Source organism: Ahaetulla prasina, chromosome 2 (assembly GCF_028640845.1).
Source record: "Ahaetulla prasina isolate Xishuangbanna chromosome 2, ASM2864084v1, whole genome shotgun sequence".
NCBI lineage: Eukaryota > Metazoa > Chordata > Lepidosauria > Squamata > Colubridae > Ahaetulla > Ahaetulla prasina.
Genome location: NC_080540.1, coordinates 257,183,879 through 257,206,158, shown reverse-complemented (window position 1 = coordinate 257,206,158; position 22,280 = coordinate 257,183,879). Strand labels below are relative to the sequence as shown.

At 40.2% G+C, this 22,280-nt stretch overlaps 2 protein-coding genes across 10 annotated transcripts in view; one reads left to right on the top strand and one right to left on the bottom strand.

Moving 5' to 3' along the window:
* The window catches only part of SLCO4C1 (solute carrier organic anion transporter family member 4C1), a 93,096-nt gene extending 90,012 nt beyond the window's left edge, over nt 1-3,084 (bottom strand). For 5 of the 7 annotated variants that reach the window (XR_009153584.1, XR_009153583.1, XM_058170369.1 and 2 more), the window contains exons 1-2: nt 2,951-3,084; nt 2,285-2,588 (exon numbers count right to left, since the gene is read on the bottom strand). Coding sequence is in view for 4 of the 7 variants with exons in the window: in XM_058170369.1 (XP_058026352.1) it covers nt 2,285-2,504 (220 nt within the window). In the remaining 3 variants the exon portion in view is untranslated. Of the gene's footprint in view, nt 1-123; nt 240-2,284; nt 2,630-2,950 lie in introns of those variants that run through there. The other 2 variants (XM_058170368.1, XM_058170372.1) reach the window with 2 other exon arrangements.
* A 6-nt stretch (nt 3,085-3,090) lies between these two features.
* On the top strand, nt 3,091-12,404 carry LOC131191846 (uncharacterized). Of its 3 annotated transcripts, none has more exons than XM_058170375.1 (3): nt 3,091-3,395; nt 7,736-9,598; nt 12,305-12,404. In XM_058170375.1, exon 2 carries the CDS (start codon nt 8,301-8,303, stop codon nt 8,985-8,987), a length of 687 nt encoding a protein of 228 aa, XP_058026358.1. In that variant the 5' UTR covers nt 3,091-3,395; nt 7,736-8,300; the 3' UTR covers nt 8,988-9,598; nt 12,305-12,404. The 3 variants fall into 3 exon arrangements, with proteins under 3 accessions (XP_058026358.1, XP_058026356.1, XP_058026357.1); XM_058170373.1 differs by having other exon boundaries at nt 3,091-4,207; XM_058170374.1 differs by lacking the exon at nt 3,091-3,395 and having other exon boundaries at nt 5,018-9,598.
* The last annotated feature ends 9,876 nt before the right edge of the window (nt 12,405-22,280 follow it).

Genomic DNA, 22,280 nt, shown 5'->3' with positions numbered 1-22,280 from the left:
GGATTTTTCCATTTAGGACCAATTTATTTCTTATTACTTGTTTTGGGTTATTGTTTTTAAATGATAATCTGGGGGTTCCTTTTTTTTCATCATTATTAGAAAAATCTGCAGCTGGTTACTTACATAACAAGAGGTGTATTAATCAGGTCTGGTGGTTAAAACACCAGGTTAGAAACTAGGTAACAATGAGTTCTAGTCCCACTTTAGGCATGAAATTCAGTTCGTAACTTTGAGCCACTCACTCTCGTTCACCTCAACCCACTTCACAGGGTTACTGTTGTGGAGAAACTAGGAGGAGGAAAGATTATTAGGTATGTTTTCCATCCAGAGTTATTTATAAACATAATAAAGGCAGGATAAAAATAAATAAACTCACCATTATACTACTCTTTAACACTTAGGCTATTGATTTATGACAGGGGTCTCCAACCATGGTCCCTTTAAGACTTGTGGACTTCAACTCCCAGAGTCCCTCAGCCAGCAAAGCAAAGCTGGCTGAGGAACTGTGGGAGTTGAAGTCCACAAGTCTTAAAGGGACCAAGGTTGGAGACCCCTGATTTATGATGTCCCACCAGATTTCCACTTCTCATGCAGATTTTAATATTTATATGAAATTGCTGTTCAGAGATAATACCAAGTTCTGGAGTGCCCTGTCATCACAATGCTTTACTGTTTCTTGCCTCCCAACTCCAAGGGAGTAATGAATACAGGTAGTCCTTGATTTACAACAGTTCATTTAGTGACTGTTACAACCTCACAGAAAAAAGTGATGACTATTTTTCACACTTACAACCATTGCAGCATCCCCATGGTCACATGATCAAAATTCAGATGCTTGATAACTAGTTCATATTTATGACAGTTGCAGCATCCATGTGAGCCCTTTTGCAACCTTCTGACCAGCAAAGTCAATGGGGAAGTCACATTCACTTAACCACTGTCTTACTAAGTGAATCAACTGCAATGATTCACTTAACAACTGTTGCAAGAAGGGTCATAAAATGGGGCAAAACTCACTTAAATGTTGCACTTAGCAACATAAATGTTGGTCTCAATCGTGGCCGTAACTCAAAGACTACCTGTACTACTCTTAATGCTGTCTACATTACAGAATGGGTGGGATTTGGAAGAATAAACTGAAGTTAAATCCAGTCGGGGCTGACTCACAAGCAGTTAGATTCAGAGATTAAGGTTCAAAAGTTTTACATGAAATCGCACTTCCTGGAGAAAATGAAACCTGAAACCTGGGACCCTCTTTGATTTTCACCTGCCACTGGATTCTCAGATTGTGTGTGTGTATACATACATACATACACATACACATACACATAGATAGATAGATAGATAGATAGATATTTATTTATTTATTTTATTTATTAATAACATTTATATACCGCCCTATCTCCCGAAGGACTCATAGATAGATAGATAGATAGATAGATAGATAGATAGATAGATAGATAGATAGATAGATAGATAGATAGATAGATAGATAGATAGATAGATAGATAGATAGATAGATAGATAGATACTGCTTAGTTTACTGCTGTGGGTTCTACACTAAGTTACCTTGAAAAGTATAAGTTACAAATGAATTACAAATAGCCAACTAAGTTGCCAAAGTGCAAAGTGCAAGGAATGTACAATCCTCGCACTGAAAGATCTGTATTGGTTAACCAATTGTTTAACAGACACAATTTAACGTTCCTGCTAATCCTTATATCCTTAACGTAGTTTAGGACCAAAGCAGCTCTTTTCCCGCTTCAGACTTGTTAGGCTGATGCACCCCTATCCCAGTCAGAGGCTGGTTATGTGACACACAGGCTGAGGCAGGGCTTCTCTAGAGTCACTCTTGGGTCACCAGTGGATATCTCCGGTCATGACTTTTGTCTTGTATTAGGGATGCCTGTAAAGATGAACCTCTCCCACAGGACCTTAAGTGCTGGTTAATTTTAGTCTCGGGCTTCATTTTGTTCCACCCTTTGCATTTTTATTACCGCTAATTGTTTTGACAGCGCACCGATATTATCCTCATCAGATTAGAAGGCATTCAATTTAGGGAACCGTCTACCCGCAGCAGAACCGATGGGAATTAAAATTCAGGGGCGCAGCGTCTGGGCAGTGGGGTTCCTCCGTTCTTAAATCCTCTTATTCGATGGGAAAGAGAGCTGGAGATCCGAGGGAGAGCGGAACACTAATGTCGCCAAGGCAACTCAATAGTAACTCAATAGTCCTGATGAAAAGTCCCGTCCCCGGGAATGGGCTCCCGCTGCCTCCCGCTTACCTTGGAAGACCGACAGGAGGCTGTAGAAGACCAAGTAGCCTTTGACGTTGTTGCAGACTTGCAGGGCTTGAGGAGTGCATCGGCCGATCCCGCAGAGTTGCTCGTCTGGGTCAAAACTCTGCGACTGTAAGTAACTCGGGGTGGCCGGAGGGAGCCGAGGGTCGACAAGATCCGGGCTGGAAGACTGGAAAGCCGGGTTCTCCAAGCCAGCCTTTTTCATGGCGCGATCGGAGGGGCCGGGAGAAACTCGGCCGCCAAGCCCCCCTCAGCGTCCGAAGCACCTGTCGTCCGAGCGCCTGCCTGCCTACATAGGGCAGAGGGAGAAGAACCGATCAAAGGCGGGCCCGCTATCAAGAACCGGCAAAGTGAAAAATTAGGAAGACGAAAGGCAATGAAGAAAGCCAGCCCTCTTGCGAGAGGACAAAGGTGGAACCTTCGGCGCGGTGACCTGAGGTTTCTCTTTACTGGAATGACCAGTTTGCTCGTATGCCCAAGAAAACGCGCCACCCTAGCTCCCATCAGCGCCTGAATCGGCCCAGCGGGGAGAAAGGAGATCTGCCAGCGAGACAGCCGCCAGGAAGACGAAGCCAAACCGAAGCCCACCCACCCCCCATCCCCCCGCTCCCCTTTGCCTCTCCCCACCCCCCCCACCCCCGCTTTGCTCACCCTTAAATAGCAGCCACCGGAGAGGAAAGAGTAAGCGCATGAATTCGTGAAGAAGAGTTGGAGCCGGTAGATGTCACCCGTGTCCGTACTAAATCTGGAGTTGCCTCCTCCTTTCTCCACCGGACTCTGAGCTGAAGAGTTGGCTTCTTAATACTTGTAGTTTTGGGGTTTGGGCGATTCCGTTCCCATCCCCGATGCCCACGCTTTCCTGAGGGTGGCAAAATGTATCACGATATTGGGACAGGCAGTAGATTCCACATTCCAGTTTATGGTCTTAATAAATGGTGATTCCAGATAATTGTTACAGCTCGTGGCAAAAACAAGAATTTAGAATTTAGAATTTGGAATTTATTTTTTTTCATTATTGGCCAAGTGTGATTGGATACACAAGGTATTTGTCTTGGTGCATATGCTCTCAGTGTACATAAAAGAAAAGATACATAAGGTACAACACTTAATGATAGTCATAGGGTACAAATAAGCAATCAGGAAACAATATCAATATAAATCATAAGGATACAAGCAACAAGGTTACAGTCATAAGTGAAAGGAGATGGGTGGTGGGAACTATGAGAAGATTAATAGTAGTGCAGATTTAGTAAATAGTTTGACAGTGTTGAGGGAATTATTTGTTTAGCAGAGTGATGGCGTTTGGGGGGGAAACTGTTCTTGTGTCTAGTTGTTCTGATGTGCAGTGCTCTGTAGCATCATTTTGAGGGTAGGAGTTGAAACAGTTTATGTCCAGGATGTGAGGGGTCTGTAAATATTTTCACAGCCCTCTTTTTGACAATGGGTCAACTTTACCAACCATGTTAATTGCAGGACATTCAACCCATCTGGAATGTTGCAGACAGTCTGCTTTGTGACAGTTAAAAATGACAGTTGTCAATGGCACCATGGAAGGCATGACATCACTCTGCCCAAGGTACACACTTTTTCTGAACTGGACCTGTGGACATTAACACTAGGTGTCCCCAAGTTTAGAAAAAAGTGAATACTTTATACTTCAGACTTATCTGGAGATTTCACACAGGAGTTCGTTAAAGCCAGTGGGAGGACTGGCCAAATAAATGACTAACTGAAAGGGTTAACAGTTATATATTATCTCTCTTCCCCCACCCTCTTTTGGGAAGCAGTTGAGTTTTCCTTTTCAGTTTAAAGTATTGATAAGATTTGAAGTTAAATTTGAGTCTTCCAATCCCACAAAGAATGGGATGTCCCAAATAGACAAATGGAAAAGTGACATTCCTGTCTGATGTAAGTATGATTTTCTATTGTGATTAACAACAATTTAAAACTTTATTCAAGGGGAATATTATGTCTCCCCCATAATCCATTGTTGAAAAAAGATAAAAGTGAGTATGTTTGGCCTTTATAAAAAAAGACCTGCTATTTTGCTTTTTTTTAATCGAGTCAGATACATCTGGCTACAATTCTGTTTGGGCTGATGGGAGCACTCACTATTTTCATTTTCAGGATGATAATAGTTCTCCTGGCCTTGAAATGAAGCTAGCTGAGTTGTAATTACCCCCCTCCCCTTCCATGAGATAGGTAGGAGATCAAAATCTACTTTTTTATCCAGGGCCTTTTATTCTTTCAGGAGTTTTGTTTTAATTGCTTTAATATTTTTAATTGCTTTCAAATGCACTGTGATCTTGTTTTTATAGTGTTTTAAAGCTTGCTTTCTTTGCATTCTTGAATACAGCCCTGAGCCATTATTAGAGTGGGCAGTGTACTAAAACTCCAAGAAAAAAAATGAACAGAAATGGCTTTTGGAGGTAATAGAAAAGTAGGACAATCATCTCCTTTTTTCTATGCCCAAAGCATGGAAATTGAAATCTCCATGGGGTACACTAAGAAATGTGGGAGCAAATGAGTTTCTCCCAACTAATCACTGGGAGCATGAGGTATTCTTTAGAGCAGGGGTCTCCAACCTTGGCAACTTTAAGCCTGGAGGACTTCAACTCCCAGAATTCCCCAGCCAGCAAAGCAAACCAAAGCTGGCTGGGGAATTCTGGGAGTTGAAGTCCTCCAGGCTTAAAGTTGGCAAGTTTGGAGACCCCTGCTTTCAAGCAATCCCAAAGGTGCTTTTTCAAGAGACAACTGGACTTTCTGGGGTTTTCTTTCTTTTTCTTTGAAGATGTTTTGCTTCTCATCCAAGAAGCTTCTTCAGCAAAGAAAAAGCAAAGAAGCTTCTTCAGCAAAGAAAAAGAAAACCAGAAAGTCCAGTTGCATCTTGGAAAAAGCACCTTTGGGACAACCATGTTGTCTGAATGACTGAAAATCTCCATAGACATCTTTAGAGCAATGTTTTTCCACCTTGGCAACTTAAAGATATCAGGACTTCAACTCCTAGAATTCTGGTGGTTAAAGACCATACATCTTAAAATTGTCAAGATTGGAAAACACTGCTTTAGGGCATGACAAAGAGCATGACAATTATAATGCCCCCACAACAGCAGAGGCAGCATGACATTTCCCCAACAACCCACAATCACTACATAATTATCCATTGCTACATATTATGTTATATACGTTATGCAATGGAAACTGACTCAGATGAGCAAAATAAAGATAACGGTGTTTAGATTTGTTAGTGAACAAATTTAAAAGAGTGAACAGTGGAAAGAAAGAGCTCTCTTTGGACTTTGATTAATTGAAACCATGTTTATCAGATTTTTTTAGGCAATTTGAAATATTTAAAAATTAAAATAATTCTTAAAAAAAATAAAAGTAGAGCAACAACATAGTACAAATTAATATAATTACAGATGTAAACATTGTACAAATAAACAAGTGAAACAATTCATGTAATAGTTTATTAGGAATATCCAAAACTTCACAGGCTGTTTATAAAATACCCATGAAGTGAGGAACTAATTAGACCACATGCATACATTGCAACACAAATTCTGCACCAGCTGTACCTGTGTGTGATATTGCAACTCATGTATCCAAAAGTGAAATTTACATCCTGTTTTACAATGCATTTTTCATCATTCTGACTTTATAATAGCTAGCAAAAAAGAAACCATCCACAGATACAGTAGCTGGATATTTTACAAGGACTGCTGCCACCACAAAAAAGACCCTATCTCATATATAACTAGCCTAGTAAATTTTACTAGTAGATTCAAGTGTAGGAATTCCAATCTTAAGAGTCTCAAGTTTCTACAGAGATGAAAAGTCCCAAATTATTTAGTCATTACACCCTGTTGCCGATAAGATATTAATCATCACTTTGGTCCAGCTATGTTTCAGATGACTTGGCAGATTTTACTACCCTAAAAGAACAGTAACAGTAACAGAGCTGGAAGAGACCTTGGAGGTCATCTAGTCCAACCCGCTGCTCACACAGGGGGATTCGAACTGCCAACCCTTCTGATCAACAAGCTCAGTGTCTTAGCCACTGAGCCACCTAGTCAGAGTATAAAACCACCACAGGAAATGTTTGATAACATGATTAAGTGGGATACTGGTGATACATAACTCTGCATTTGTCAAAATGGTGGTATTTATTATAAAAAGAAGTCAAAATATTTTTGGGATGGGTGAGGAGATCCAACGAAAATCTTGTTGATTTTCTGATCCAACGTGGAACAGGCATTAAAAAAAATCACCATTAAAAAAATATCTTAAAGCTGATGTAGAGGTGCATAGGTGGTCACCTGTTACTTTGGATTATCTACGTTTCTTCTTTTTCCTCAAATCTTTTTTAATCTATTAATGCACAGGAGAAACAAACATGCTTCTGCCTGTAAAAAAAAAATCTCTTGGTTGAATGACCTAAGAATGAAAATAAATATTTCATGTTCTTCCTGGTCTTTTTTAATCTATGTACTTTAATTGCTGTACAGTCCATGCCCATAGACAAAGTTCAATTGTACGTGGATTTTAAGTTCCTGATTAATATCAGTTCCTGATTAATATCAGTTCCAGATTTGCTCAAGAAGTGATTGAAATTTAATATAACTTCAGTAGGGACCAATATTACATCTGTAAATGACATTGTACACAAACATTATCTGAAACCTACTGAAAGCATATCTATCTGACAAAGAGTATACTATTTTCCATTGTACTATATATTGGAAATAAAAATATCTTGATTATCCTAGCCTAGAAACACAAGAACCAGGAAAAGCATGCATAATATGGTTGAATGGAGGAGGTGTGTTATTTGCTTATATCTATCAGCTATTCTAGTGATGTAAATATAGCCAAAATTGGGGAGGTAGCTGCCTTGGGTTGTACAAAGGGATGTGTGCCTGGGCCAAACATCCTTTAAATATTAACCAGCCTAACCCACAGATACCCACCCATCAGGGAATCCAATATGAGGAGGGTGGCATATTGGTAGGGTTGGTATCACAAATGGCAATTGTGAAGGAGCAAACCAGAAGGGGAAAAAATCATCAGTATAAGAAGTAAAAGAAGTTAACTATGAAAATCAGGAAACACATTCCCCCTTCCGCCATTTCAACATTTTCTATTTTCTTAGATAATGAATATGTGACAGTAGTCTATGGAGATTCTCAATCATCCAGGTCATGGTTGTCCCAAAGGTACTGTTAAGAAAAAACAGCTGGTCTTCCTTGTCTTTTTGTTTTTTCTTGAAAACATTTCACTTCTCACCCAAGAAGCTTCTTTAGTTCTTGGGTGAGAAGGGAAATATTTTCAAGGAAAAAAAATTAGAAAACCCAGTTGTCTTTTGAACAGCGTATTTGTGGTAGTCAGAGTAACTGCATTTGTACTTATGCATACTTTTTACTATTGTGTGTTTAGGGACCCCCGCCCCCCAAAGGACATCAGGTGGGAAGAAAACCACCCCAAGAAACAGAAAAACTTCCCACAAAATAAAAATCAAGCTGTACTTTCTCGCTGACTAAGAAAGTAACCCGAAGCATTTTTCGCAACATCAAATATCCATGAATGAGATACTTTCAGAGGGTGGATTCAGCCAGTTCGGACTGGTTCAGGTGAACCAGATGTAAATTTTATGTCCAGTTTGGTGAACTGGTAGTTTTGATGACCGGCTGTCCCCACCCACCCCACTCCACCTGTAATGTATTTGAATTTCAGGAGGGAAATTTGGGCGGGAAATTGCACGTTGCTGATTGGCTGATGCCTCAGCCAAAATACTATTTAAAGAGGGGTTTTGCCTGTTGGTTTTCGCTGGGATCACAATAAACCAAAGAGCTGTTGTCACTTGTATCGTCTCCTGCCTTGTCATTGCCCGAACTTAACATTGGCGACGAAGGTGGGATTTTGAAGGGAGTGAGACTAGGGAAAGAGCTGAAGGAGCAACGTAACTTCAAACCCAGCCAGTATCAAGGGCGGATACATAGCGATGTCTAGCTATACGCCGCCAGCGCCATTCGACCCAGCCAAGGAGAAATGGGGGTCGTACATGGCTCGCTTCGAGTGTTTCCTCAAAGCTAACGAACTGCAAGGAGTATCGGATAATCGGAAGCGAGCCTACTTCCTGAGCCACTGTGGGCCAGAAGTCTTCGATACTGCCGAATCGCTGTCGGAACCAACGGCGGTACAGTCGGTGCCATGGCAAACGCTACAGACGATGCTACGAGCACACTACGCGCCGGTGCCATCGAAGTTTATACAACGGTTCGAGTTGAGGCAAAGAGTTCAGCGAGAGGGTGAATCGATAAGTGTGTACATGGCCGCATTAAGGAAAGCCGCAAACCACTGTGAGTATAGAGACTTGGAGGACTCTTTATTAGAACAACTCATTTGTGGGGTCAGGGACATCCGACTACAGAGGCGGCTGCTGTCGAAAAGCAACCTAACCCTGGCGATAGCCCTGGATGAGGCCAAGGCACACAAGATGTCCACCAAAGCAGCAGAAACCTTACAAAAGCCGAACACGCCAAATGCCGCGGCGAAAGCAACGCCAGTCCACAGTGAAGAAATCCAGGCCGAATCGGACGGTGAAGAAGAGGAAGAGGTCTTCCACAACGGGAGGCCGGAGAGAGGCGACCGGGACGAGTGCGTGAGTTGCGGAGGCCAACACCAATGACAGAATTGCAGGTTCAAAGACGCAATTTGTCGGCGTTGTGAAAAGAAAGGACACATAGCTCAGGCCTGCCGAGCCTCTCAACCTTCCCGCCCAAAATTCAAACCGGCCAATCAACAGGGCGCCAGATACGCAAAGCGGCCAGGGATTGGTCAATTCAAAAATGGCGCGAAGTTGAATCAGACCACTGTGAGAGTGGGCCACGCATCGACACGGCTAGAGAAGAAAATATTCACCAAGACACACATCGAAGGAGTGCAGTGTAAAATGGAGGTGGATACCGGCTCATCAATCACAATTATGTCTTGGGACACAATCACAAGGGACCTACCAGACGTCACGAAACGCCAGCTGCAACCCCAAAAGCTGAGAGTGCAAGACTACCAGGGGAACCGAATCCCTGTTCGAGGGGTCACGTCTGTCAGAGTGAAATATGGACAATTCAAGAAAACCCTGCCGATCACCATCGTAGATGGAAACCTGCCCAGTTTGCTAGGTCTGGACTGGTTCAGAGCCTTGGGCATGGAAGTAACCGGGATTCACAGAAGCGGAGTCAACCTAAAGGACGAATTGTTGAGAGAATTCGAGGACGTTTTCCAAGACTGCCTGGGCAAGTACGTGGGGACCCCCATTTCATTCAATTTGGACCCCCAGGTGGCTCCCATTAGATTAAAAGCTAGGAGGGTCCCATTTGCCCTAAAACCCAAGATTGACAGGGAACTAGACAAATTAGTAAGCCAGGGAATACTAGTCCCCGTCGACCATGCAAAATGGGAGACACCAATAGTGACCCCAGTCAAACCGGACGGATCAGTCCGGATTTGCACTGACTATAAGGCAACGCTTAACAAAGCATTGCAAAAGAGTGCTTACCCCGTTCCCGTAGTGCAACATTTATTGCACTCGTTAGGACAGGGACAGGTTTTTGCCAAACTCGATCACATTGCTCCCGGGTAACACCACTCCTGCGCAGTCTGCACTGGCTACCTGTGGTCTTTCGGGTGCGCTTCAAGGTTTTGGTTACCACCTTTAAAGCGCTCCATGGCTTAGGGCCCGGGTACTTACGGGACCGCCTGCTGTTACCTCATGCCTCCCACCGACCCGTGCGCTCTCACAGAGAGGGTCTTTCAGGGTGCCGTCCGCCAAGCAATGTCGGCTTGCGGCCCCCAGGGGAAGGGCCTTCTCTGTGGGAGCACCTACTCTCTGGAACGAACTTCCCCCCGGTTTATGCCAATTACCCGACCTTCGGACCTTTCGCCGGGAATTGAAAACCTATCTATTTATCCAAGCGGGACTGGCCTGAATTTTAAATTTTTTAATTTTAACAATTTTAGTGGGTATTTTAATTATGGTCAATTTGACGACTTTAATTTCGGCCTTTACTGAATAAGTTTTTTAATTGTGATTTTAAGTTTGTATATTTAACTGTTTTAATGTAGGCTGTACACCACCCTGAGTCCTTCAGGAGAAGGGCGGTATAAAAGTTTAAATAAATAAATAAATAAATAAATAAATAATAAACTGAGAGCAAAGTGCGAGCCATTAGAAAGGCCCCAACCCCAAAAAATAAAACAGAATTACAAGCATTTTTGGGGCTTGTAAACTTCTATGCGGTATTTTTAAAAAATAAGGCAACGGTAGCCGAACTACTACATAAACTGCTAGCAAAAAAATATGTTTGGACTTGGGGCAGGGTTGAGGCTAAGGCATTTGAAGGCATTAAGAATCTCTTATCTAACGATAGCCTGCCATTAGTACTAGTTTGTGATGCATCACCCTACGGGGTAGGGGCTGTCCTCAGCCACAGGTTACCGAACGGTTCAGAAGCCCCTATCGCATATTTTTCCCGCACGATGTCCGCAGTGGAAAGGAACTATAGCCAACTAGACTGGGAAGCCCTGGCTATAGTTTCTGGGGTTAAAAAATTCCACGAATACCTGTTTGGGCGGCAATTTGAAATAGTCACGGATCACAGACCTTTATTGGGACTCTTGGCAGGGGACCGTCCAACACCGGTTGTATTATCGCCCAGGCTGACCCGTTGGACTATTTTCCTGGCAGCATATTCGTACAAACTGTCTCACCGACCGGGCAAAGATTTGGGACATGCGGACACTTTAAGTAGATGCCCGTTGCCAGAGACTATTGAAGACCCGACCCCAGGGACGCCCGTCTTGTTAATTGACTCTTTGGACTCTGGCCCAGTCACATCTAAGGAAGTGACTAGGGCATCTTACAAAGACATTGTCGTAAGAACTGTGATTGGTTGGGTGCAGAGGGGATGGCCCACTGCACCGGGGGATCGTTTTAAAGAATTTACAAAAAAGCGTTCGGAACTGTCGGTACAAGGGGGTTGTCTGTTATGGGGGGATAGGGTGGTTATTCCGGAGAAATTACGAGGGCATGTTTTGGAACTATTGCATGTGGGCCACCCGGGGATTGTGAGGATGAAGAGCCTAGCGAGAAGTTACGTGTGGTGGCCACAAATGGACAAAGACATTAGCGACCGGGTAGGGAAATGCCAAGCATGTCAAGAATCAAGGCCACTACCCCCAACAGCTCCCATAAGGGATTGGGAGAAGCCCCAGGGTCCTTGGTCCAGGATCCACATAGATTTTGCCGGGCCGTTCCATGGGCAGACCTTCTTAATTGTTGTAGATGCCTACTCAAAGTGGTTAGAAATTTTACTCATGAAAACCACAACAGCGGAAGCTGTAATCACAGTATTGAGGCATCTATTTGTGACACACGGGTTGCCTGACACTCTAGTGTCCGATAATGGCCCACAATTCACGGCCACCCAGTTTGAGGGGTACTTGGCAGAAGAGGGCATCCGACATGTCCTCTCGGCGCCTTTCCACCCAGCGACGAACGGACTTGCAGAATGTTTCGTACGCAGTGCCAAGGAAGCGCTATCTAGAATTAGCCCAGGAGATTGGCAATCCAAAATTGATACCTTCCTGGCAGTCCAACATAGTGTGTGACCACCGGCCGCAGCCCATCGGAGTTACTAATGGGTAGAAGACTCCAGTGCCCCCTAGATTGGTTAAACCCAACATACTCCCCTGATGGGTACCAAAACACAAAGGGAAGAACCAGAACAATGACGACAGGTGACCCGGTATGGGCACATAACTATAGTGAGTGCCCAGCGTGGCTAAAGGAAACAATTGTAGGAGTGACGGGCCCAAAGTCATACATAGTGAACATGGGGGATGGCCGAGTGTGGAGACGCCACATAGATCAATTACGAAAAAGAATACAAAACAATCCAGAAACCAAACAGCCAGACCCTGACTACCCAATATTTGAACCAACAGCTAACTCAAGCCCGAGGCGATCGGAGAACTTAGCTGACTCTGAAGAAGTCCAGCGACACCAACCGGCTCCTCCAGAGGACAGCAGGGACGACTCTGCCAATAATCCAGGGCCGGATGGCCCAGAGGAGGAGCTGGGAGGAACAAACAGTCCCTCTGACCAGCTCGACTCACTCCCAGGGAATGAATTGCGCAGGTCAGAAAGAGTTAGGAAACGCCCTGTCTACCTGCGTGACTATGTGGAAAAATAACATGCAAATGTTATGCAAAAAACTATGTAAATATGGTACAATGTGTTCTGGGAGGGGAGGAGTGTAATGTATTTGAATTTCAGGAGGGAAATTTGGGCGGGAAATTGCACGTTGCTGATTGGCTGATGCCTCAGCCAAAATACTATTTAAAGAGGGGTTTTGCCTGTTGGTTTTCGTTGGGATCACAATAAACCAAAGAGCTGTTATCACTTGTATCGTCTCCTGCCTCGTCATTGCCCGAACTTAACACCACCCCTCCCGGGAGTCCCCACATGGCCCGTTTTGGATCCCAGGTAAGTGCAGGGAGCAGATGGAAAACAGGCCTCCCAGAGGCTTGTGGAGGGCAAAAATGGGCCTATTTCCAACCTACAGAGAGCCTCCGGAGCCCGGGAAGGTTGAAAACGGACCTTCCACAGCCTGAAGAAAGAGAAAACTGGATATTATCTATATGTACAGCACTTCAAACAGCTGGTTTTTGTGAGTAGTTAGCAGAAACTGTTATTTTTACAGCCGCTCTTGTGATCAGCTGGAAGTTGCAGGTTCCATCATTCTCTGAGCTATAAATTCAGCATTTTAGGATTGAAGGTTCGTGTAATCACTTTGGAGTTTTTTGTAATTACTTTGGAGTTTTACTTTTCTTATTGTTCTTCTAAGATTGAAAAACCTTTGAAGCAGCAAGTTTAACAGTTGTCAGTGGGATTCTCTTTACTCTGTTTAACAAGAAAGAAAAATCAGATTTTTCCAGCTTTCTAAGATCTTTTTGTAATCTTTTGTAATATACAACAAAGAGGTGATTTTAAAGTTTCTTTTAGAAAGGTTTATAAATACTAAGGTTTTGCGAAACTGATTTAAAGCCTGTGAAGCTAATTATAAAGAGCCTCTTGGGGGAGAAAGCTGTCTGGTTCCCATATCAATTCTGAAACAAAACCATGAAGTTCCATTATCAGAGCACGATGACTATTATAAAGGAAGTGTTTGATTTATAGGCCTGTGAAGTACTTACACTTTTTAACTCTTTATTGGAATGAGAAGTTACTCATGAAGATGAACAAATCCCTCTGGAAACTATTTATTTATTTATTTAATTTTGTCATGACAATATACACAAGCATAACACAAAAGATTATATAATATATAAACATATATATGAGGAGAAACAAGGTAGTATAAGCATATATATATATATATATATATATATATATATATGAAGAAGCAATAGGACAGGAATGGTAGGCACGTTTGTGCTCTTATGCATGCCCCTTAGAGTCCTCTTAGGAATGTGGTGAAGTCAACAGTGGATAGATTTTGAATAAAGCTTTTGGGGTTATGAGAAGAGACCACAGAGTCAGGTAATGCAATTGAGATGGAGTCACTGGATTTACAGTTGGATGATCATTTAATATTTTTTTTAAAGTTGTGAATTAACCCTTTTAAACTGAAATATAGGACATTTTAATTGACAACTTGTTTTGCACATAAGATTAATGTGCATTATGGTTGTAGAAACTTTCTCAACTAGTTCTTGTTATGGATGTGATATGATAGAACACAGCATACCTACCTATTGTCTGCTGCAGGGAACATTGCATAACTCCTGTAAATATTTACATTTTATAAAGCTGGAACTGATCATACTGGTTTTCAGCTCCTCTCACCTGGAAATTCTATTTATATATAGCAATGTTTCTCAACCTTAGCAGCTTGAATATGTGTGGACTTCAATTCCCAGAATTTCCCAGCCAGCTATGCCCAAAACGTACTGCGCAAACTGACGGCAGCTTTCTCAAAATGTTCTGGAATTCAAATAATTTAAGTAATTTTTTAAAAAATTATTTTATAAAACAAAGTATACACATACTGGATGTTTGGAGATTTTCCTTATATTGTTTAACTGAATGAAGCAGTTGCTGAACTAGAATCATAGGTTTTTCCAACAAGTCTTCCTAGAAGTGAGGAATCATAAAATTGGCAACTGGAGTGAATTTCAAAAATTAGGTCTGCTAAAATTGTCACATGAAGTGAACTGCTGCTTCAGACTAATTTGTTTCCAAACACACCATCCTAGCAATTAACATGAGCCAAATGCCATGAAGATTTATTATAATTAATAATACATAGTTATTATTAATACCAGATATTAGTATGTCAGATATTATCTGGATTGCCAGTTGATTCTGCATACATATCCACGCACACTTTGAAGGACATTTTCTACTTGAATATGAAGTGTTGCATAGCACAAGTACACAGTCTCAGACCTTGTTGCAGCTATTTCCACATAGGGGCAAAAGAGGGAAGGGCAGTTGAATAATATCTTGGGCTTTCTGATATTAGAATGAGTAGCTGGCCGATAGTTTTATCAGTTGTGCAAAAGTGGTTTATCAGCACTTATGTCTCATCCTTCTGTTAGCATATGCTCAGGCAGGTTTATATAGAATGAGAGATTAAGATTTATCTATTTTGTGTGAGAGAGGTTGTAGGTAAGCAAAGATGAGAAGTTTGAACATTTATCTCAGAAGAGGCATATCAGTCCAGCTGCTGAGCAAAAGTACTTTAAGAAAAGTCTACCTTAAATAATCCACCAAGGCTGAGAAATCCCTTTTAAAGTTTTTACTTTTTCTATATTTACCTCAGACTAGCACTAATGATTCCTTCCTGAAAGTCATATTGTTCTTGCTTCTTTGATCTTGACAACTAGCAGTGCCCTATCAAATCCTGTTCCTGTCAATAGCGGCGTTCCCCAAGGCAGCGTTCTTGGACCAACACTCTTCATATTATACATTAATGATCTCTGTGACCATATTATAAGTAATTGTGTTCTCTTTGCTGACGATGTTAAACTATTTAACACTACCAACAATACAGCTACCCTTCAAAAAGACCTTGACTTTGTGTCAGAATGGTCTAAAACTTGGCAACTCCAACCAGCAAATACTCTGTCTTACAATTGGAAAAAAGAATCTGAACACTAAATACAAGCTCGATGGACATTACCTTGTAGATGACCCCCACCCTGTTAAAGACCTTGGAGTTTTCATGTCAAATGATCTAAGTGCCAAAGCCCACTGCAACTACATCACAAAAAAGGCTTTAAGAGTTGTAAACCTAATCTTGTGTAGCTTCTTCTCCAGAAACACTACACTACTAACCAGAGCATATAAAACATTTGCTAGACTAATTCTTGAATACAGCTCGCCTGTCTGGAACCCATACCTCATTTCGGACATTAATACAATTGAGCATGTCCAGAAATATTTTACAAGAAGAAGTTCTCCACTCCTCTGATTACAACAAAATACCTTATGCCACCAGACTTGAAATCCTGGGTTTAGAAATTTTAAAACTCCGTCGCCTTCGACATGACCTGAGTTTAACTCATAGAATCATTTGTTATAGTGTCCTTCCTGTTGAAGACTACTTCAGCTTCAATCACAACAATACACGAGCACACAATAGATTTAAGCTTAATGTGAACAACTCCAATCTTGATTGCAGAAAATATGACTTCAGTAACAGAGTTGTTAATGCCTGGAATGTGCTACCAGACTCTGTGGTCTCTTCCCAAAATCCCCAAAGCTTTAACCAAAAACTATCTACTATTGACCTCACCCCATTCCTAAGAGGTCTGTAAAGGGCATGCATAAGAGCACCAACGTGCCTATTGTTCCTGTCCTAATGTTCCCTTTGATTGTATCCAATTTTGTATAGTTATTATATACTTATGCTTATATATATGCTTATATATCGTATAGTTATTTCATGCTTATGGTTAGATATACTGTTGTGACAAATAAAATAAATAAATAAAATAAAAAATAAAACTACATGGAACTGGACAGTGTGGGCCTGAGATATTGTAGTGTGCTTGCTACTGGACTACTACATGCACTATAAAGCCTTTCCTCACATAATAATGTCTAATATAGTAGTGCATATATTAAAATAAAATTATACAATCAATGCTTAATACAATATTCAAAGTAAGAGGTTAGCCATGACAGCGAGTCATGTTGGCAAATCAGTAATATTATACAATAGTTATTTTGGTCTGCCAAGCCCAAAACACATGATCCTACTATTCCTGCTACTTATGCCTGCCAAAAAATTAAGCAACTGCTGCAGGTTTGATGCAATTATCGATGATCTCTTTTTAATTAAACAAAATCTTGAATAATTAAAATTGCCTTGAAATCATGAATCATGAATTATAAATTCAAATAGAACCATGGTATCTTTGGATCTCAGAATTTTGAATTCAAATCAGAACTTCACTCCCTTGTACAGCCCAATTAAACAAGGCTCTTATCTATTCCACCAACTATTATAGAGCAGATACAAGGAGTGCTCTTCATATTTGTTGCAGAAAATCACTTATCATTACACTAAGCTCAATTCACTGGATCAGAGCTTCAAGAGAGGGAATAGTATTTTGCATCCATTTAGGCATCTAATGCCCTCATAAAAAGAACTGAAGACTAAGCTTGGACACAAATAACAAGTGATTACATTTCAATAACATTATATGCGTTATTGCCAAAATAATGTCACCATCTGAATAACAAACCCAGGTCTAAATATATTCTTATAAGAAAATATGTAAGCAGTTGTTTGAACACTGTTTCTAATGGTAGTTATTAAATAAATGTATATTTTATTTTTCTCCTTCCTTTCTCTGAAATGAAGAACATATTCCCTTCTTCCTGTTATCTTCACAAAATCCCTGTGGAGATGTTAGGCTAAGAGATTATGATTGTCTTACGGTCACCTGGTGAGCTTCATACCTGAGCAGATAATTGAATTGTTTTCTCCTACTCTTAGTCTGACATTCTAGGCACTAGACCATGATGGGAAGCCTGTGGTTGTTCAGCTATTGCTAAATTACAGTTCCCAGCAACGCTCATCATAGACTGTACTGACTGGGGCTGCTAAAATCCCAATTTCAAAACATCTGTAGGCCCAAAGGTTCCCTAGCATTGTATGGGAACATACTGGTAAGTGTTAAAAGAGTTCTTTCATCTAAAAGCAACAACATTTTGCCAACAAAGCAAATAGTGCCCAGATACTAATTTATCAATACATTATACAATACATTATACATTAACATTTTGTTGTTATCTGTTCTGGAAAATGGGAGTTACACAGAAGGGCCCTGCAGTTCTGGACCTGATTCCATTCGAGCTGCCAGATTCTCTGTGTATTTTCTCAGGAAAACACCAAGAGTCTTAATTCCCTCTTACTTAAGATATTACCTAGTTATCTATAAAATGTTTACAATTTTTCTCTTTCTGTGTGATCATATATTCAATTTGAACTTTGGTATAAAAGGGCAGAACAAAAGAGCTGCCGCAGCTGTTTCCAGGCAGATACTGTGTTACTTTTAAAACATAATAAGCTAAAATACAGTAAATCAGAATTTTCTTGTGCTGTACCATGAGATACCATATACCATTTATTTCTTTTATCACACCTTTCCTTAGGGCAGCATATAAATGTCTTCACTCCATCACTGCCTTTTTCTTCATAACTCTGTGAGGTAGATTTTGTCCAGACACCAAAGTCATCCTCAGTGTTTTGTGGCTGAATAGCGATATGATCTGAATTTTAACTTTAACTCTTTAACTATAGCGTCCTACTAGTTTTTTTACTTGTCTCATTATATTTGAAGTATACTCTATCTTGGAAAATAAGGAGATTAGGGAAAAACAGAACTTAACTTCAATTAGCCATTCTACCTTTTCAGATCAACAATTGAACAGTTCAATCCTAGCCTCTGGCTTATTATTCTAATGACATCAGCATCCTATAAACAAAAACATTTTCAGCACACGTATCTGTAGTGAGAAAAGATGTGTACATACAACTATTATCCATAGTGGCTTTATTGCTACAAATGCATGTGTATCTGTAAAAGGATGACTTCTAAAGGGATGCAGGAGGGGGTTGGTACCAGCCTGAATGTTTGTGAATTAATGTGTGAATCTGGCATGTCTGAAGAAAGCCAATGCCGTTGCAAAGTTATTGAGGGACAAGGAGTTGTCTGCAGTGCTTAAATGTTGAATTTTCAATGTCTGAATGGACTAGAAACCCCAATACATTTGGATTATTGAAAATAGTGTATACCTATTATATTTTTTGCCATTGTAGTAATTTTCAGAAATTACCAAGAAATGAGAAACACAATTCGACTAAATATATTCTAGTTCATATCAGGTATGCCATGATTCTAAATATTGGAAGTTACTAATTGAGTGAATGACTGTGTTGTTCAGATTAAGCAAGAGTATACATCTTATTCAGTATTGAAATATCCTGGAACTTGCTACAGTGCTACTCTGCCCACACAGCAGGAGTTTGACCCTGAGTGGATCAAGGTTGATTAAGCTTTCCATCCTTCCAAGGTCGGAATGAGGACACAGATTGTTGGGGCAATATGCTGACATTGTAAACTGCTCAGAGAGTGCTGTAAAATGCTATGGAGTGATATATAAGTTTAAATGTCACACCTGCCCCAACTTGGGTTCTTAGGAAAGAAAGACCCTTGACTCCATTTGTGTGAAAGGTGTGCTAACAGTAGAGCAAAGCCAGAACTAAAAGTTTGTGCATGAAGATTCCCCAGTTAATTCCCATTCCCCAGAATTCCGTTTCCCATTGTGCCCCCCCCCACATTATCTCCCTACTGTCCAGTTACATTCAAAGGAATTGTTTTGGTAACGATCCCTGCACTGGCAGGCTAGATGGTGAGCTATTGCATTCCCCTCCCAGGTCTCTGGCCATGGAACGATGAGCGATGTCTCAGGAAGGCATGATGAGTAGTTTTGATTTCCTCCTTCCCAGCGGCCTCCTTCCCGCCCCCCCATTGTCTCTGGCAAGCTGGCATCTATCAAAGTGAAGCTGAAGCTCAGGATGGCAGTTCTGACACTAAATATTGCTATTGCTACATGCAATTGGTATTCTCTGCTACGCTGCCATAAACTAACATCTTTGCACAAATATGCTTCAGAATATGGTTCTCTGTATGATAAGCCAATTTGTCAACCTTATTTTTTTCAAAAAGCCAAAGTTAACTTGGCTTAAACATAATATTGTCATAAATACAAACAACAAGGGCTCCTTGTGTAAATCCAGAAAAACACCATTTGGTATCACATGATCAGAGCGATGATCAGCCTTGACATATTTTTTTTCAACAAATAAGTATTAAAAGATACTATATGACAATTTATGGACACAGAGTATATAGTATGTCATACATACACACACACACACACACACACACGCACACACACACACTGAACCAAACACATTCTAACAAGCAAAATAGATATTGAACAAACAGGAACTTTTAATGTATTGCTTATGAGGCAATATTTTTTAAAAAAAATATTAAATTATTCAATTTATATCACCACCCATCTCAAGTACTTGACTCTGAGAAGCTCACATTAAAAATAAATAAAATATATACAAATGTTAAAATAAGAAATAAAACATAAAAACAAAATAAATATAGACAAATATTAAAATAAGAAATAAAACATACAGCAACCAGAAACCCATAAAAGCCCTCAGTATAACCAAGAAGTGGGACCGATTCCACATATGTATAAACTTTGCACATGCCAATCTTTAAGAAGAATGTGTGTAGAGACACAAAGAATCGAGAGTGGCAAGTTGATAAATAAATAATTGAGCAATCAATAAGGCTAAATATGCATAACCAATAACCAATATTATGTTTAATCCCATTCATTCTTGCTACTCTCTCTTCATCAGTTTAGAATGATCTTAGAGAAGGCAGATTGTGATCAGTGGTAAAGTTCTAATTATTCTGTAGTAAAACCATTTGGATTTCTGAAATTTAATAATTTTTTTTTATTTACATTTATATCCCGCCCTTCTCCGAAGACTCAGGGCGGCTTACAGTGTGTAAGGCAATAGTCTCATTCTATTTGTGTATTTACAAAGTCAACTTATTGCCCCCCCCCCAACAGTCTGGGTCCTCATTTTACCTACCTTATAAAGGATGGAAGGCTGAGTCAACCTTGGGCCTGGTGGGACTAGAACCTGCAGTAATTGCAGGCAGCTGTGTTTTAAAAACAGGCTATCTTACAGCCTGAGCCAATAATGAAACTCAGTAAAAAAAAAATCTATCCAAAAATAATCTACATTAAAAAATGTACACAAAAATAATTCCCTGCCTATAATAATAACTTGTTAATTATTTCCAACCTGCCTTGACACCTGTTTGTAAAGGAAACATTTTCTTGTGGTTGCTGCTAAATGATGCCCAATGTTAGAATTGGATTAGATTGATCAACTATATGAATAGACATCTAGATTTGTACATGTAATACTTCATATTGCAGTAATTGCCTGATTTCCATCAAGTACATCCAACTTCCACATTTCACTGGTTTGTAGCTGGTTCTCCTTGGTGGAACTTGGGCAATGTTGCAGAAACTGATGACCCAACAGGACACATCTTTGGAACTCTTACTCAAAGAAAACTGGGCTGGAAAAGATTGACCTAGCAGAGTAAATTGCACCTCCTTGATATCTACTCATTTTTCTGTACATGTACTAATAAAGTTTATGAGTGATATTTATTTAAACTGAAATAAATTTGCCCTAGATTTTTTACTCTAAAATTTACCTTTGTTTGCTTTATTTCTTTTTATACATTAGAGACTGCTTACAACTATATATATTATTTTCCCCAACCTTTTACTTTCAACTGTAAATTCCATTGTGTAATCCTATTTCATTCTCAGTTCATTTAAATCTGGCTCCCCCCAGACCTAAGCTACCATTATTTTCAAGCACCTCTGCCTCCTACTTTGCAAGAATCTTTGCTTTCTCTATGGAAAAGTTGTTCATCCTGAATTGTGACAAATGGGTTATTGTTACCTGCTACTCCTGAGACTAGTCTCTGTCAATCTCTGATGGCTGTTTTTTAAATGTGTTGGATTACCATTCCCAAAATTTCCATCTTGCATGGTTCCACAGGTTTAAGATAAAATGTTTTATTACTAATTAATTAACTAGACATCTTAGGCAGTTGTGAATGTCTTGTTTCAAAGCTTTTAAGCTGATAACATTCTCATTCTCAATACTAAAATAATTCATAATGGTGCGATCCAGGCATGTCCAACTCATGGCCCATAGTCTACATGAGATCCAAACACTGATTTCATAAGATCATAAACATTGATCCATAATCATAAGATCATAAACATTGAACATTATTATCTATTTATATACATTAACTATATTATATGTTTCATATGGAGCCCAAGACCATTCCTCTCCACTCAATACAGCACAGGCAAGCCAAAAGATTGGACACCCATGGTTATTTCAATGGAATTTACATTCTTCTTCATATGGAATAATCAGTAACACTTGTGGGCATATGGTAAAAGGACATTAATAAACATCATACCTACTGTTTCATTGCTTACAGTAGTGAGTACAGATGATTGAATTCCAAAAGGATTGGTTGCCAAGTAAGTTAACCAAGAAACAATTTTTTTTATTTTATTAAATTTATTGACTGCCCATCTTACCCCAAGGTAACTCTATTATATAAAGTTGTGAATTCCAGGTTATGCAAAACCACCACCAAGCTTAAAAATGATATATTTAGATGATAGAAGACAGACAGACAGACAGAAAGACATGGATAGAAGAGAAAGGGGGGAGGGAGAGAGAGAGAGATAAACACGCAA